Source organism: Pseudorca crassidens, chromosome 3, assembly GCF_039906515.1.
Source record: "Pseudorca crassidens isolate mPseCra1 chromosome 3, mPseCra1.hap1, whole genome shotgun sequence".
In the NCBI taxonomy this organism is placed as follows: Eukaryota; Metazoa; Chordata; class Mammalia; order Artiodactyla; family Delphinidae; genus Pseudorca; species Pseudorca crassidens.
In genome coordinates, this window is record NC_090298.1 from 167,276,144 (window position 1) to 167,291,995 (window position 15,852).

At 43.9% G+C, this 15,852-nt stretch overlaps 1 protein-coding gene across 1 annotated transcript in view; it reads right to left on the minus strand.

Moving 5' to 3' along the window:
* The window catches only part of ADGRE1 (adhesion G protein-coupled receptor E1), a 47,936-nt gene extending 32,929 nt beyond the window's left edge, over window positions 1-15,007 (minus strand). The window contains exons 1-5 of the mRNA XM_067730192.1: window positions 14,977-15,007; window positions 11,522-11,584; window positions 4,248-4,394; window positions 678-833; window positions 435-554 (exon numbers count right to left, since the gene is read on the minus strand). Of these exons, the coding sequence (XP_067586293.1) occupies window positions 435-554; window positions 678-833; window positions 4,248-4,394; window positions 11,522-11,584; window positions 14,977-15,007 (517 nt within the window). The remainder of the gene's footprint in view (window positions 1-434; window positions 555-677; window positions 834-4,247; window positions 4,395-11,521; window positions 11,585-14,976) is intronic.
* Between the last annotated feature and the right edge of the window lie 845 nt (window positions 15,008-15,852).

Here is a 15,852-nt window from a genome sequence, read left to right on the forward strand (position 1 = left end):
TCATTCTTGGCTGTGGGGAGGCTGTTCTGTGCATTGGAGGATGTTTAGCAGGGTCTCTGGTCTCTACCCACCAGTTGACAGTAACACAAACCACCCGCCTCCGCCACCAGTTGTGACAACCAAAAATGTCTCCAGACATTGTCAATATCTCCCCCCCACAGGGTGGTCACTGAATCACTCTAAGGATCGAGCTCCCCCCCACCGTTACTCTCAAGTACTGCCTGACCCACTGCTTAACTCATAGTAGACCCTCAACGGGAGTTCACATTCAGGTTCTTCTACTTAATAGCTCTGTATTCTTAAACAAATGACTTTACCTCTCTGAGCCTCGACTGGATTATTTCTAAAATAAGGATCATAATCCCTACCACATAGGATCACTATATGAAGTTCTTAATTAATCGAGTAGGTAAAGAAGATCAGATTCTCTATACCTTCACAGATGGAGTTTTTAGAGGTGTATCCAACTTGACAGCTGCACCTGTAGCTTCCCAAAGAGTTGGTACACTCAGAGTGCTCTGGGCAGATCCCACTGTCGAGGCATTCATTAATGTCTGAGGAGCAGTGGAGGACATCGGGAAGACAAAAGATTAGGTGTCTATGGTTAGAAACACAGGTACCCAACTCAGTAGGAGCTGTCCACCAAAGACCCATGCCTGAGAGCCTGAGTGCATTACCTGTACAGGTGAAATGACCTGGCTTTCCTGGGTTCCAGTTATTTCCAGTGGGAGAAGAGAAACCAGGCAAACAATTGCACTTATACCTCCCCGGCAGGTTTCTGCAGATTGAGTTAGGACCACATGGTGGGTGGCTTTGAGAACATTCATCTATATCTGGAGAGAAAAAGAGTCAGAGTGTTACAAATTTTCTTCATCTTGTGAAACAGTTTGCATTTTCCAAAGTTGGTTGAAACAATGTCCTCCATCCCATATGCCCTTAATTCAACACCCTTTCATTGGTATTCCTTCCATCGAGCCCTGGGGTCTACATTTCCTCCCCTTGAATCTGACCATGCTTGTGACTGTGGTGGTGGTGACACTAGGTCCTAAATATACCATGCAAGTCATAAAAATGTCACACACTTCCACCTTGCTCTCTTGAGAAGCTGGTGCTTGACTCAGCCGCCACACTGTGAGGAAGCTCAACCAGCCATGAGAAAGCAGCCCACGTGGAGAAGAACTAAGACCTCCAGCCCACAGCCCTGGCAGAGCAGCCAGCCAACAGCCAGCACCAGCTTGCCAGCCTTCTGAGTGAGCCCCCTGCAAACTGGATCCTCCAGCCCCAAGCTAAGCCGACTCAACTAACAATGTGTAGAACAAAGTCAAGTCATCCTCAGCAAACTCAGTCCAAATGGAAGATTCATTCATGAGCAAAATAAATGATTGCTGGTGTTTTAATACACAAAGTTGGCTGCTCCCCAGCAATAGATAACCAGAACAGTTTCCAAACCCACCTCTAGGAATTTACTCATTGAAGCACCCATAGAATTGTGCAGTCATGGTACCATGGGGTGGTCCTCCCCTAATCTCCTTCAGCCCTACTCTGTCAAGTCACCCTGAATAAACACTTACGATGCACTTGTCGTGCAAATAGAACTTAAAGGCAAGTACCCTACAGCTCCCTCCCAGCAAACTGTGCCTCTCCTAGAGAGAAATCTGTACCTGCCACTATATATCAAGATAAGATCACAGGAATGTTCATTCCAGCTTTAAGTCATGAAACATTAGAAAGACCTAGTGTCCATCAATTGCAGGGTGATTAGGTCTGGAGTTGACATAAAGAATAAGGTAGCATAGTCCTTCATTTGACAAATATCTATCAAATATTCACAATGTGTTAGGTACCACAGGTCAAAGACATAGAGTGGACAAGATCCTTACTGTAGTATCCACCATTTTGTAGATGGGGAATGTTGCCCTCACCCATTATTTAAAAACAAGGGACCAACAAGACTACTATGCTTACTGAATAACCCATGAACTGTAGCCTAAAGATTTTAAAAAGTATGTTTGTACAGATGACCAATAAAAAGATGCTCAACATCACTAATTATTTGAGAAATGCAAACCAAAACTACAATGAGGTATCACCTCACACCAGTCAGAGTGGCCATCATTAAAAAGTCTACAAATAACAAAGGCTGTAGAGGGTGTGGAGAAAAGGGAACCCTCCTAACACTGTTGGTGGGAATGTAAATTGGTGCAGTCACTATGGAGAACAGTATGGAGGTTCCTTAAACAACTAAAAATAGAGCTACCATATGATCCTGCAATCCCACTCCTGGGCATATATCCAGACAAAACCATAATTTGAAAAGATACATGCACCCCAATATTCATAGCAGCACTATTTACAATAGCCAAGACATGGAGGCAACCAAAATGTCCATAAAGAGATGAATGGATAAAGAAGATGTGGTCTATATGTACAATGGAATATTACTCAGCCATGACAATGAATGAAATAATGCCATTTGCAGCAATGTGGATGTACCTAGAGATTATCATACTATGTGAAGTCAGACAGAGAAAGACAAATACCGTATGATACCACCTGTATGTGGAATCTAAAATATGACACAAATGAATTTATTTGCAAGCCAGAAATAGACTCCCAGACATAGAGAACAGACTTGTCATTGCCAAGGGAGTGGAGGGGAGGATGGAATGTGAGTTTGGGGTTAGCAGATGCAAAGTATTGCACATAGGTGGATAAACAACAAGGTCCTACTGTACAGCACAGGGAACTATATTCAATATCCTGTAATAAACCATAATGGAAAAGAATCTGAAAAAATATATATATACACACACATACACAGACACACATATACATATATATATAGCTGAATCACTTTGCTGTATAGCAGAAATTAACACAACATTGTAAATCAACTATACTTCAATAAAAAATAATTTTTAAAAAAAGTATGTTTGGGGTTCCCTGGGAACTATAATAATACAAATCAGTTATCTTGTTCAGAGCTCAGCAAATGATTTACAGCCCATAAGTCAAATCCAGCCTGCTCCCTGTTTGTGTAAATAAAGTTTTATTAGAACACAGCCCCACTCATTTATTTCTGTATCATCTATGGCTGCTTTTGCACTACCCCTGGAGTACTAAGTAGTCAAGAGAGATCATTCAGCCAGCGACCTCCAAAATATTTACTATCTGGCCCCTTACAGAAAAAGTTTGCAGACCCCTGCAAACTACGTCAGAGGCATAGTCAGACCTTTACAGTCAAGAGGAGAGTTTGGGTCTAAACATAAGGGATACAAACCAAAAACTTAGCTTATTCTGGGAATTATTTTAGTTTCTATTATTTATGTTGATAGTAGCTCTTGGGACTGTGCATGTGCCTAACACACTGCATACACTACTGCATATAATCTCAAATATCCTTTAATGTAGGTACTCTTATACTCCCATTCTACAGATGGAAATAGTGAGGCTGAGAAAGATTACATACAATTTCCCAACGCTTCACAACTGGACTGTGGCAAATAGGTAAGTGGTTGAGAGATCGCTGTTACACTCAAAAAGACCTGGGTTTGAATTCCAGTTTGACTGATCCTAAAGAAGTCGTTTCAGTTCTCCAAGCCTCGGTCTTCTCATCTGTACGGTGGAGATCATCACAACAACTACTCTTGACGTAATGTGAAAATGCACGTAAAGCCCCTCACACAGGGCCTGGCACTCAATACGTGCAGAAAATCTTGTGATTTGCATAGAGAGGCGACCAGAAGGAAATCAGTGGTTATTTCCAGATATTGACAAACAGCATAATTTTGTTTCTTTTTATTCTAACACCTGTCTCTAATCATTGGAGGTTTTTGTGACCAGGAACAGAAAGAAAGAAAGAGGGGGGGAGGGGGAGGGAGGGAGGGAGGAAGGAAAGAAGGAAGGAAAGAGAGAAAGAGAGGGGGGAGAGAGAGAGGGAGAGGGAGGGAGGGAGGGAGGAAGGAAGGAAGGAAGGGATTAAGAAATAAAGAAAGAGAAAGAAAGAAAGAAAGAAAGAAAGAAAGAAAGAAAGAAAGAAAGAAAGAAAGAAAGAAAGAAAGAAAGAAAGAAAGAAAGAAAGGAAGGAAGGAAGGAAGGAAGGAAGGAAGAAAGGGAGAGACAGGGAGGGAAGGAGGGAGGAAATAACGCTTGGGAAAAAAGAAAAAGTACCTACATCTGCTGCCCAACCAGCTTCCACCTGATTTTCCAACTAAATGCTAGCGGATTTTGAGGGGGCATGAACTCACCTTTGCATTCCACTTGTGGGTCCCTGAACTTCGTCTGTCCATTGCTGGACAGGAAGCCTTTTTTGCAAGTACAGTAGTAACTTGTTGAAGTGTTGGTGCAGGTTGCGTACGCCGGACACATGGTGGTGTCTGTACACCCATTCATATCTAGGCAATGGAGAAGAAAGGATTTGGGTTAGAGCACCGAGTGGGGCTGCAAGGGAAGCCAGCGCAAGAGAAGGAAGGTGACTGTTATGGCTTGAATTGGGTCCCCCCTCCTCAAAATGTTGAAGTTATTGAAGTCCTAAACGCTGGTCCCTGAGAATGTGACCTTATTTGGAAATAGAGTCTTTGTAAATGTAATTAAGACCTAAATTAAGATGAGATTATACTGGAGCAGGGTGGTCCTTTAACCTGATATGATTGGTGTCCTTCTAAGAACAAGAGGCGAGGCACAGAGACAGGGAGAACAGCACGTGATGACGGAGGCAGAGATCAGAAGGGCGCATCTACAAGCTAAGGACCACCAAGCATGACCAGCAACGCCAGAAGCTAGGAGAGCTTGGAATAGATTCTCCCCTACAGCCTTGAGAGAAAGCACCTCGATTTCAGACTTCTGGTCTCCAGAACTGTGCGAGGATACATTTCTGTTGTTTTGAGCCACCTGGTTTGTGGTAATTTCAGCAGCCCTGGGAAACTGATACAGCCACCAAGGGAGCTCAGTGAAGGACCTTATAGACCCCAGACCCTTGCTGCTCCAAGTGTGGTCCACAGACCAGTAGCATCTGCCTCATCTGGGATCCCCAAGAGATCTTGGGAAATCAGATGCTGATTCGGGTCTCAGGATGGACCTAAGATTCTGCATTGTTAACAAGTCCCTGAATGAGCATCAGAGCTCTAGACAGAAGAGTTATGAGCGAACATTACAGCCCTGCAACTGATTTTATTGCAGCCCGTGCTGACATCTTTTTTTTTTTTTTTTTGCGGTATGCGGGCCCCTGACTGTCGTGGCCTCTCCCGCTGCAGAGCACAGGCTCCGGACGCTCAGGCTCAGCGGCCGTGGCTCACGGGCCCAGCCGCTCCGTGGCATGTGGGATCTTCCTGGACCGGGGCACGAACCCGTGTCCCTTGCATCGGCAGGCAGACTCTCAACCCCTGCGCCACCAGGGAAGCCCACCTGCTGACATCTTGATTTTAGCCCAGTAGGACCCATTTCGGACTTCTGACCTCCAGAGCCATAAGATAATGTTTTTGTTATTTTAATCCACCAAGTCTATGGGAATTTGTTACAGCACCCACAGAAAACGAATCCAGATCCCATTATACAGCTGTGGAAAACTGAGGGTCAGAGATGTTCAGTGACTTGCCCAAGGACACACAGCTGGTGAGAGGCGGCAGCAGATCTGTCAAAATCCAAAGTGCGTGGTTTTCACTACTGCTAGGCAAGAAGAGGTGGGTCTGGCTGGAAACGGAATAAATCTTCAGGCAATTTCTAAGACAATTCTATGCAAAAACTTTTTCAATTGGTTGTTTCAAGTCTTTTGTCTTGATGGACTGTAAGCTCCCAGAAGGCAGGGGGTTGTGTCTGTCTCATTTACTGCTGTGTCCCGAGTGCATAGTGGGTGCTCGGTAATGAAGACCTCACTGAGAAGGTAACATTTGAGCAAAGACCTAAGGGAGCTGAGTGAGTGAGTTATGAAACTATTTAAGGCAGAGGAAACAGCAAGTGCAAAGGTCCTGTGGCAGGATCATGCCTAGTGATGTCATGGAATTACAAGATGGGTGTGGTTGGAGCAGAGTGGATGACAGGTGCATGGGAGGAGGTGATATGACAAAATCACGTAGGATCTGCTGGACCATTGTAAGGTTTCAGCTTTTTATCAGAGACAGATGGGAGCCATGGGAGAGTTTGAGCAGAGGAGGAATACAGCATCACTTGGGTTTTCACATGATCATTCTGGCCACTGGTTGGAGGATGAACTGTATCGGAGCAGAGGTAGGATGACCAGGTAGGAGGCAACTGCACTTGTCCAGGTGAGCGATGATGGTGGATACAGCCCGGGTGGGAACAGGGGCGCACATAAGATTCTGGGTTTATTCAGAAGGTAATGCTAATGGGATTTGCCGATGGATTGGATGTGGGATGTAATAGAAAGAGAGAAGTCAACAGAAGTGACCCCAACAATTAGTCAGATTTATAAAGTGCTGCAAAAACAAAAGGGACAGATTTGCATTACTAAGGTCTTGAGACCCAGACTCTTTGCTGCCTGCACACTGCCTTGTTTATTTCCCTTCCCTGCACTATGCCTCAGGTTTTATCTTCTTCTCATTTCCAGCTTCCTCTTTCATCTGCAAAGGCAACATTTCTTTTTGCAGATTTACTGTGTATTGCCACTTGTGATCTCTCAACTCTGAGTTTCCCATTACTTTCTTTCTTCCTCTAGCTCAATCTCTCAGGACTCAAATCCACCCCAAACCAGAATAGCAACACGGTCCTGTGTGACTGGCCACCTGCTAGCTTCTCTGGCTCATCTTCTACCTGGTCCCACCACCCACACTCACCTCTGCTCAGTTCTCCAAATTCTTTCTGGCCTGCAGATCTTGAGACGTGCCAGAATCATGTGAGCCAATTCCTTACAATAAATATTTACATATACTTATATGTAGCTATCCATTCTATTGATTCTGTTTCGCTGGATAACCCTGACAAATACAAACACCTACTATATGCCAGGCAATATTCTAAGCCCTGTGGATTCAGCAGAGGAACAAGACATACAAAATTCCCCACCTTCACGGAGATGAAAATCTGATGAGGCATACAATGTCAAAACTAGGGTAGTCACTGAGAAGATAACTCATGAGCTGAAGCATACAGAAGGTGAGGGAGGGAGCCATGTATATATAGGGAGCAAAAGATTCCAGGCAGAAGGAACAGCACCTGCAAAGGCCCTGGGGCAGGACAGTGCCTGGTGTGTTACAGGAACAGCAAAGAAACCCAGGTGGCTGGAGCAGAGTGAGCGAGGGGGAGAGAGAGGGAGGAAGGGAGGGCAGGGAGGAGACAGGGCAGGTCGTGCAGGACTTTGTGGGCAGCAGGGAGGACTCAGACTTTTGCCCTGAGGGAGGAGGGAGCCCTGGACGGCTGTGGGCAGAGGTGGGGCAGGATCTGACTCAGGGGCTCACAGGCGCCCTCTGGACATTCTTAGAAGGGCAAGGAAACAGGAGACTGGGGCAGAAGCCACTTCAACAATCCAACCGAGACATGCACATGATCCTCAACCGTGAGCACAACAACTTAATAGATGGTCACTTAATTGACGAACATAGAAAATGAGACTTAAGGAGGCAAAGAGACTTTTAAAAATATAACTAGAACTACCATTTCCTAGGTGTCTTCCACCTGCCCAGCCCCTTCCTTAGATGTTCTGCAGTCCTCACGATAATGCTTTGAGGAGAGATGACCAAGCCATCCTGGTTTTCCCAGGACTTTCCTGGTGTTAGCACTCAAAGTCCACCATCCTGGGAAACACCCCATCCCTCCAGCCTGGGTCAAGCCAGGATAGTGGGTCACCCTACTTCAAGGTAAACGTTAGGACTCCTTTCTACAGATGTGAAAGGGAGGCCCAAGAGAGTTTGTAAAACCGTTCCCAGGTGACACCACGAGTCAGGATGCAAGAGAAGAGCCAAGCAGAGTGGACGGGTGTTAAGAGGGAGTGAGGATGTGAAGAGGAAAACCCAGCCTCTTCCTGGGGATTTACCACCGTCAGCTCACGAGTTCTTCACACCTTGCCAAGTAAGAAAGGATGGGATTCCAATGTTCATGGAAGCACTTTTTATAAGAGCCAAGACATGGAAGCAACCTAATGTCCACGGACAGATGAATGGATAAAGAAGATGTGAGATATATATATATATACACACACATACACATACAATGGAATATTTCTCAGTTATAAAAAAGAATGAAATAATGTCATTTGCAGCAACATGGATGGACCTAGAGATTATCATATTAAGTGAAGTAAGCACTTATATGTGGAATTTTTAAAAAATGATACAAATGAACTTACTTACAAAACAGAAATAGACTCACAGACATAGAAAACAGACTTATGGTTACCAAAGGGGACAGCAGGCGGTGGGGAGAGGTACATTAGGAGTTTGGGATTAACAGATACACACTACTATATATAAAACAGGTAAACGAGGACCTACTGTATAGCACAGGGAACTACATTCAATTTCTTGTAATAACTTATAATGGAAAAGAATCTGAAAAGGAATATATATACACGTGTGTGTGTGTGTGTGTGTGTGTATAAAAATGAATCACTTTGCTGGACACCTGAAACTAACACAACATTGAATATTAACTATACTTCAATTTTTAAAAACAGTTTAAAAAAAGGAGGTGGGGGGAATTCTCTGGCAGTCCAGTGGTTAGGACTCTGTGCTTCCACTGCAGGGGGCATGGGTTTAATCCCTGGTGGGGGAATTAAGATCCCGCATGCTGCGCGGTGAGGTCAAAAAAAAAAAGTTTTAAAAATATGGGTGGGGGGATAGCAGCGGCTCTCGGCCCTACCCCCATCCAATTTACCTGATTGGCATCGCATCCCCGCCACTGTCTCGCTGGCCTAGAAGTATTGCCTGACAGATGCAGGAGTGTAATGGTCTCTGAGCAGGTGAACCTCTGTGATGTAATTCACACTCCAGAGCTCCTCCTGGGACCAGGCTGTGGCTGAAACTCTCCTGAAACACGTTCTGAGTGGCTTGTTCTTCCCCTATCCAATCCTGCTTCCCTCCCTCCCCTACAAGTGTCTCCTGAGAGCCCTTCCTTAATAAATTGCTCACACAAGAATCCTCACCTCAGACTCTGCTTCTATAGAAATTAACCAAAAGCAGGTGGTGATCCTTATTTTTGTTTCTTTGGGTTTTTAAAAAAATTTTTTTATTGAGGTATAGTTGATTTACAACGTTGTATTAGTTTCGGGTGTACAGCAAAGTGATTCAGTTCATATACATATATATATATTCTTTTATATATATATATTCTTTCAGTTCATATACATATATATATATTCTTTTTCAGATTCTTTTCCATTATAGGTTATTCCAAGATATTGAATACAGTTCCCCATGCTATACAGTAGGACCTTGTTGCTTATCTATTTTATATATAGTGCTGTGTATCTGTTGTTTCATTTGTCTTTATCTTTTTTTAAGAAGGTAATAATTGGGCTTCCCTGGTGGCGCAGTGGTTGAGAGTCCGCCTGCCGATGCAGGGGACACGGGTTCGTGCCCCGGTCCGGGAAGATCCCACATGCCGTGGAGCGGCTGGGCCTGTGAGCCATGGCCGCTGAGCCTGTGCATCTGGAGCCTGTGCTCCGCAAGAGAGAGGCCACAACAGTGAGAGGCCCGCATACCGCAAAAAAAAAAAAAAAAAAAAAGAAGGTAATAATTACTTATAGTAAAAAAATTCAAACAAGGCAGAAGTATATAAAATTAAAAGTGAAGATTTCCCTGTGCCCCATCGTTATACTCAGGGGTCACCACTGTCAAAAGCTTAGAGTGCATCCTTTAAGGCTAGGTCCTATTCACAAGCTCAGTCATGTAAATATAACATTAAATATAATTGAATTTATAAATTCACACAATTTTTTGAACACAAATGGTATCACTCAACATACAGTCCACTGTGCTGTCCAACACAGTAGCTACTCATCATATATGGCTGTTTACACTGAAATCTATTAAAATTAAATAAAATGAAGCATTGATTCTTCAATTGCACTAGCCTCATTTAAGTTCTCAGTAGCTCCATTGACTGGTGACTACTGTAGATCTAGAACATGTTCATTGTCATAGAAAGTTCTTTTGGACAGCTCTATTCTACTATTCCTTTCTTTTTCATGTAACCAAGAGCAGCAAAATTTGCCAAGTGTTGAAGTTGAGCAATGGGTACATGGGAGTTTGTTATACTATTTTTCCTACCTTTGAATGTTTAAATATTTCTATAGTTAAAAAAATTAAGAAAATAATGTTTGGGGCAATTTTCCAAGTCAGTTCCCATGACCAAACTTAAGCTTTTTATCAGCTGTATAGCATTCCATTATATCCATGGGCTCTAACTGTGCCAGAGATAGCTAGGTAGCCCAAGATCAAACAAAAACTTCACACTCTCCTTTCCGTGGTGTAGAATTGACAGTAGGAGGCAACTACCCTGCCATGGACTACATTTCCCAGCTCACCTTGCATCCAGGTATGGTCATGTGACCATGAACGGCCGTTGACGTGTGTCACTGCAGAGCCTGAGTTTTAATAATGTGGTTTCGCCACTGTCTGCCGAGTCTCTGAGATACTAGGATGGCTGAGCCACAAAACAGAAAGCATCTGGGTCCCCGAATCACTACATGTAGGAAAACCACCCACCAGCCAGAAATATCCTCATTGGACTCTTAAACAAACAAGAATGAAATTTCTTCTTCTTAAGCCACTGACAGTTTGGAGTTTATTTGTTACAGTAGCTTGAGCTGGTCTCACAAATGCAACAATTTATCCAGCCAGTCCCCTGGTGTAAGCATACATTTAGTTTATTCCAAGTTGTTACCATGTTTTTTTCCCCAGCGGACAAAACACCCCATTCAGAGTCCACACTTCACTGCTGCAAGATGCCATAAGCTATCCCTATGCCAACACCCACACACCATCTCGGGAGGAACGAGAGGAGGGTGAGGAGATTTGAAAGATTAACTCTTCGTACCATAAAGGCTGAGTTTCCCAAATAAGGCGGGGCCAGGAAACTGAGACACTGAGAACACAGAACTGGGCATGTTTCTCCTCCTGGATCCAGCAGGAGCTTGTGTGGAAGATCAGAATACTGAACAAAACATCTAAAAATGCACTTTTTTTCCCCACGTTGAGTTGTAGTTTAAATAAATCCCATCCCCATCCCCACTGCCCCATCATTCATGAAGCTCTTCTCACACATGCCAGGTAGCATACAACGTTACCTCTTTGGTTTTAAGCTTCACAACATCCCTGTGACATAAGAACCCTCGTTACCTGTATCTCGCAGCTGAGGAAACTGAAGATCAAAGAGGTCGTGTGACTGGCCTGAGGTCACACAGCAAGTTTAAGGCACAAGAGAAAAAGCTTGGGTGGGAACCGGGAGACCTGGATGTTATCCCTTGCTCAGCCACGGACTAGTTTGTGGCAAGTGTCCAGCTGTGTCTCAGCCTCCTGGGTCAGAAGATTCTCCTCCCCGCCACACTGGGCATATAGATTCCCCAACTTACGTCTTGCCATTGATTCCAGTGAGGATAATGTGAACATTCCCCAGGTGTATATACCACAACACCCTGTGAAAAAAAAAGAAAAACACCATGACCCATCAAGAAGCTCTTTGGGCTTCCCTGGTGGCGCAGAGGTTGAGAGTCCGCCTGCCGATGCAGGGGACACGGGTTCGTGCCCCGGTCCGGGAAGATCCCACATGTCGTGGAGCGGCTGGGCCCGTGAGCCATGGCCGCTGAGCCTGCGCGTCCAGAGCCTGTGCTCTGCAATGGGAGAGGCCACAACAGTGAGAGGCCCGCGTACCGCAAAAAAAAAAAAAAAAAAAAAAGAAGCTCTTTGGACTCAACCTGAAAAACTACTCTTGGTGTAGCCTCAGAGAAACGGGTTTGATGAGCTTAGACGAAAGTCCCAAGTGAATGACAAGCATACATTATTTTATATAACATTCACAGCCACCATTCCTGCTTTTCTGCACTTCATTTTCATTTTGTTTGTACTATCTTCATTTTTTTTTTCATTTACAAAGAGTTCCAGATGATTTTCAAAAACATACATTGAAGAAATTCCCTGGAGGTCCGGTGGTTAGGACTCCGCACTTCCACTGCAGGTAACATGGGTTCGATCCCTCATTGGGGAACTAAGATTCCCACAAGCCGTGCAGCACGTCCAAAAAGAAAAAAAAAAAACTAATAAGAACCTACTGTATAGCCCAGGGAACTCTACTCAATATTTTGTAATGACCTATATTGGAAAAGAATCTAAAAACGAGTGGATATATGTATATGTATAACAGATTCACTTTGCTGTACACCTGAAATTAACACTATATTGTAAATCAACTCTACCCCAATAAAAATTAGAAGAAAAAAAATCCCCATACATTGAAACATGCATTCTCAAAAGAAATGATATCTGCCCCCAAGAGCAAAAGTTGGTTCTTGGAGAGAGACAAAAAAATCTTACTCTTCATGTGTAAGACACATACAGATATACATACAATATATAAATAAGTATATAGTATATCTGTAGTATTAAATTTTAATGGGAGGGTAAGACAATTTTTTTAACATCTAAAAGGCAGTGCAGCCCCCCAACATTTAGCTCCTCTCCATCATCACATCATATCATCATCACCATCATCATCATTATCATCATCTTCAGCATCACCAACACCATCACCACCATCATCAATGTCAACATCACCACTCTTTGCTTATTAAGGGCAGAATAGAGTGCTAAGGGCCAACACCAGTGCTGACACCCCAAAGAAACAAGTGTGCATCTTAGCATTTGAGGTCCACAAATTACCTGCTCCTTCTAATGAAACCTGCCAGTCGACAAGTCCCACAGACCCAAACTCCCAACTTTCTTATTTTCACTAACTGAAATTCTCTTGCTCTTTACTTATTTTAAAGGCAACAGAACATCGTGTTTAAGCATACCAGCGCTAGGGTCAAAATGCTTGGGCTTAAAACTCTGGCTTCACCAATTACAGACTACGTGGCCTTGGGAAAGTTACCTAATCTCTTTGTGACCAAATTTTCTCCTCAGTGAAATAAGGGAAACGGATCCAATGTACAACACAGAGAAAACCCACACGTGTTGCTTAGATAAGGTCTCCCATTCTTAGATTTGAACCAAAGACCAAAACTCACGAGACCCGTGAAGGAAACCATGACATGAAAGATAAGCAAGACCCAGAAAAACTGACAGCTGAGGAAAAAAACCCCGGCTCCATCTCATTGTTCAGGCCTCAGCACAAACATCACTGCTGCAGAAATACCTCCCCCTGACTTCCCTCTTCTACGTAAGCCCCAGTCACACTCTATGACAATTTCTTTCAGAGCGCTTGCCACTCCCTGAAATGCTTTTGTTTACTTGGTATTTGGAGTGGCATAGTTTAGAGACGCACAGACTCTGGATCCAGGATGCCTCTTTCTAAATCCTAGCTCTACCCCTTACTAGCTAAATGGTCTCGGGCAAGTTATTTAATCTCTCTGGCCTCATTTTTCTCCTTTGTAAAATGGGACTATTTTATTGGAATTGGGGTATAGCTGCTTTACAATGTTGTGTTAGTTTCTGCTGTTCAGCGAAGTGAATCAGCTATGTGTATACGTAGACCCCCTCTCTTTTGGATTTCCTTCCCATTTAGGGCACCACAGAGCACTGAGTAGAGTTCCCTGTGCTATGCAGAGGGTTCTCATTAGTTACCTATTTAATACATAGTAGTGTATATCTGTCAATCCCAATCTCCGTATTCATCCCACCCCCGCCCTTTCCGCCCCTTGGTGTCCATACGTTTGTTCTCTACATCTGTGTCTCTATTTCTGCTTTGCGAATAGTTTCATCTGTACCACTTTTGTAGATTCCACATACATGCGCTAATATACAATATTTGTTTTTCTCTTTCTGACTTACTTCACTCTGTAGGACAGTCTCTAGGTCCATCCACGTCTCTACAAATGACCCAGTTTTGAAAATAAAAACAAAAATAAACAAATGGGACCTAATGAAACTTAAAAGCTTTTGCACAGCAAAGGACACCATAAACAAGACCAAAAGACAACCCTCAGAATCAGAGAAAATATTTGCAAATGAAGAAGCTGACAAGGGATTAATCTCCAAAATATACAAACAGCTCATACAGCTCAATATCAAAAAAGGAAACAACCCAATCAAAACATGGGTGGAAGACCTAAATAGACATTTCTCCAAAGAAGACATACAGATGGCCAACATGCACATGAAGAGATGCTCAACATCACTAATTATTAGAGAAATGCAAATCAAAACTACAGTGAGGTATCACCTCACACCGGTCAGAATGGCCATCGTCAAAAAATCTACAAACAATAAATACTGGAGAGGGTGTGGAGGAAAGGGAACCCTCTTGCACTGTTGGTGGGAATGTAAGTGGGTACAGCCACTATGGAGAACAGTATGGAGGCTCCTTAAAAGACTAAAAATGGAACTACCATATGACCCAGCAATCCCACTACCCTGAGAAAATGGGACTATTATTGACCCAATATCAGAGGCATTTAGTGAAGATTGAATACATTCTCTATTTGAGGAACTTAGAACGGTGCTACTTGGGGGGTTGCTATTACCGTTAGTGGCTTTCTTTCTTCCTATCTCCTCCCACCGGTATGTCAGCCTCAGAAGGGCAGAAACCTTGTCTGTTTGTTCACTGCTCTATTCTCAGTGCCTAAAACAGCACCCAGCGTACAGTAGGTGCTCAGGAAATGCATGTCAACTGAATGACTATAACGAAACTCTTCCTCGACAGATGAATTCCCTGAACCGACTGATTTTGGTCAAAGTTTCCCCAGTGAAGATGTTTGCAGTGTCCAGCCTAGAATTATGATCTCTTGGCTGGACAGTCGAGGCCCTCCCTTTTCCTTACAGTCTATTTCCAGTGCAGGCTCTCCCCAGACCCCCCATTCAGGCTCGTACTCACCCCAAAAGAGGAGAAAACTGAAGCTCCACATAGTGCAGGTTCTGTCGTTCAATGAAGAGTACTTTCTCGCTGTTCCCAGGGTTTTCAGTAACAGAGGGTGTGGGGAGAGGGGAAGGGCAGAGCCAGCATTGCTCAATGCACCCAAGGCATCATGGCCCTTTTTGCTGAGTTGCCTCCACTCATAAAGGAGAGTCTGACAAACCTCTAATCCTCTCCTTTCTCCACAGTGAAGAGAAGTTTGTCTGGCTGATGGGTCCCTGTGTGGGTCTATCTCCCTCTCTCTCTCTCCTTCCTTCCTACTCACTTTTTTCTTCCCCCAGCAACATCTATCTCTTGTCTCTCAGCACCTTATTTTATTGCACCCAATGATAAATAAGCTTCCACTACCCAATGAGCAAGCCCCAAACTCAACGGTCTCCTCCCAGCCTGCCCCCATACAAACCATTAACAGAGCCCTCAGGTACCAGGCACTGTGCTAAACACGTTTCCAATAAAATTTAATTTCACCGTCATGTCAACATCGTATACTAGGGATTCCTACCCCCACCTATTTCACCAAAAAAGTACAATTAAAATGGAAACCAAGGTTGAGAGAGGAGATGCGACTTGTCCAAGATTCCCGGGACCCGAGCTTTGAATCCGGAACCCTCTGACTCCAAAGTCTAGAGCTTTCACCATTTCATTTGCCTTTAGCTCCCCACAAGAACCAATCACTGGACAGTGACACACCCCATTCCCAGCACTGCCCCCAAACCAACCCAACACACACACACACACACACACACACACACACACACACACACACACACACGTGCCATCTCATAAACACGGTGATCTAGGAATGCCTTAGTTAGGGTCCCCCAGTTGCAGATGCTC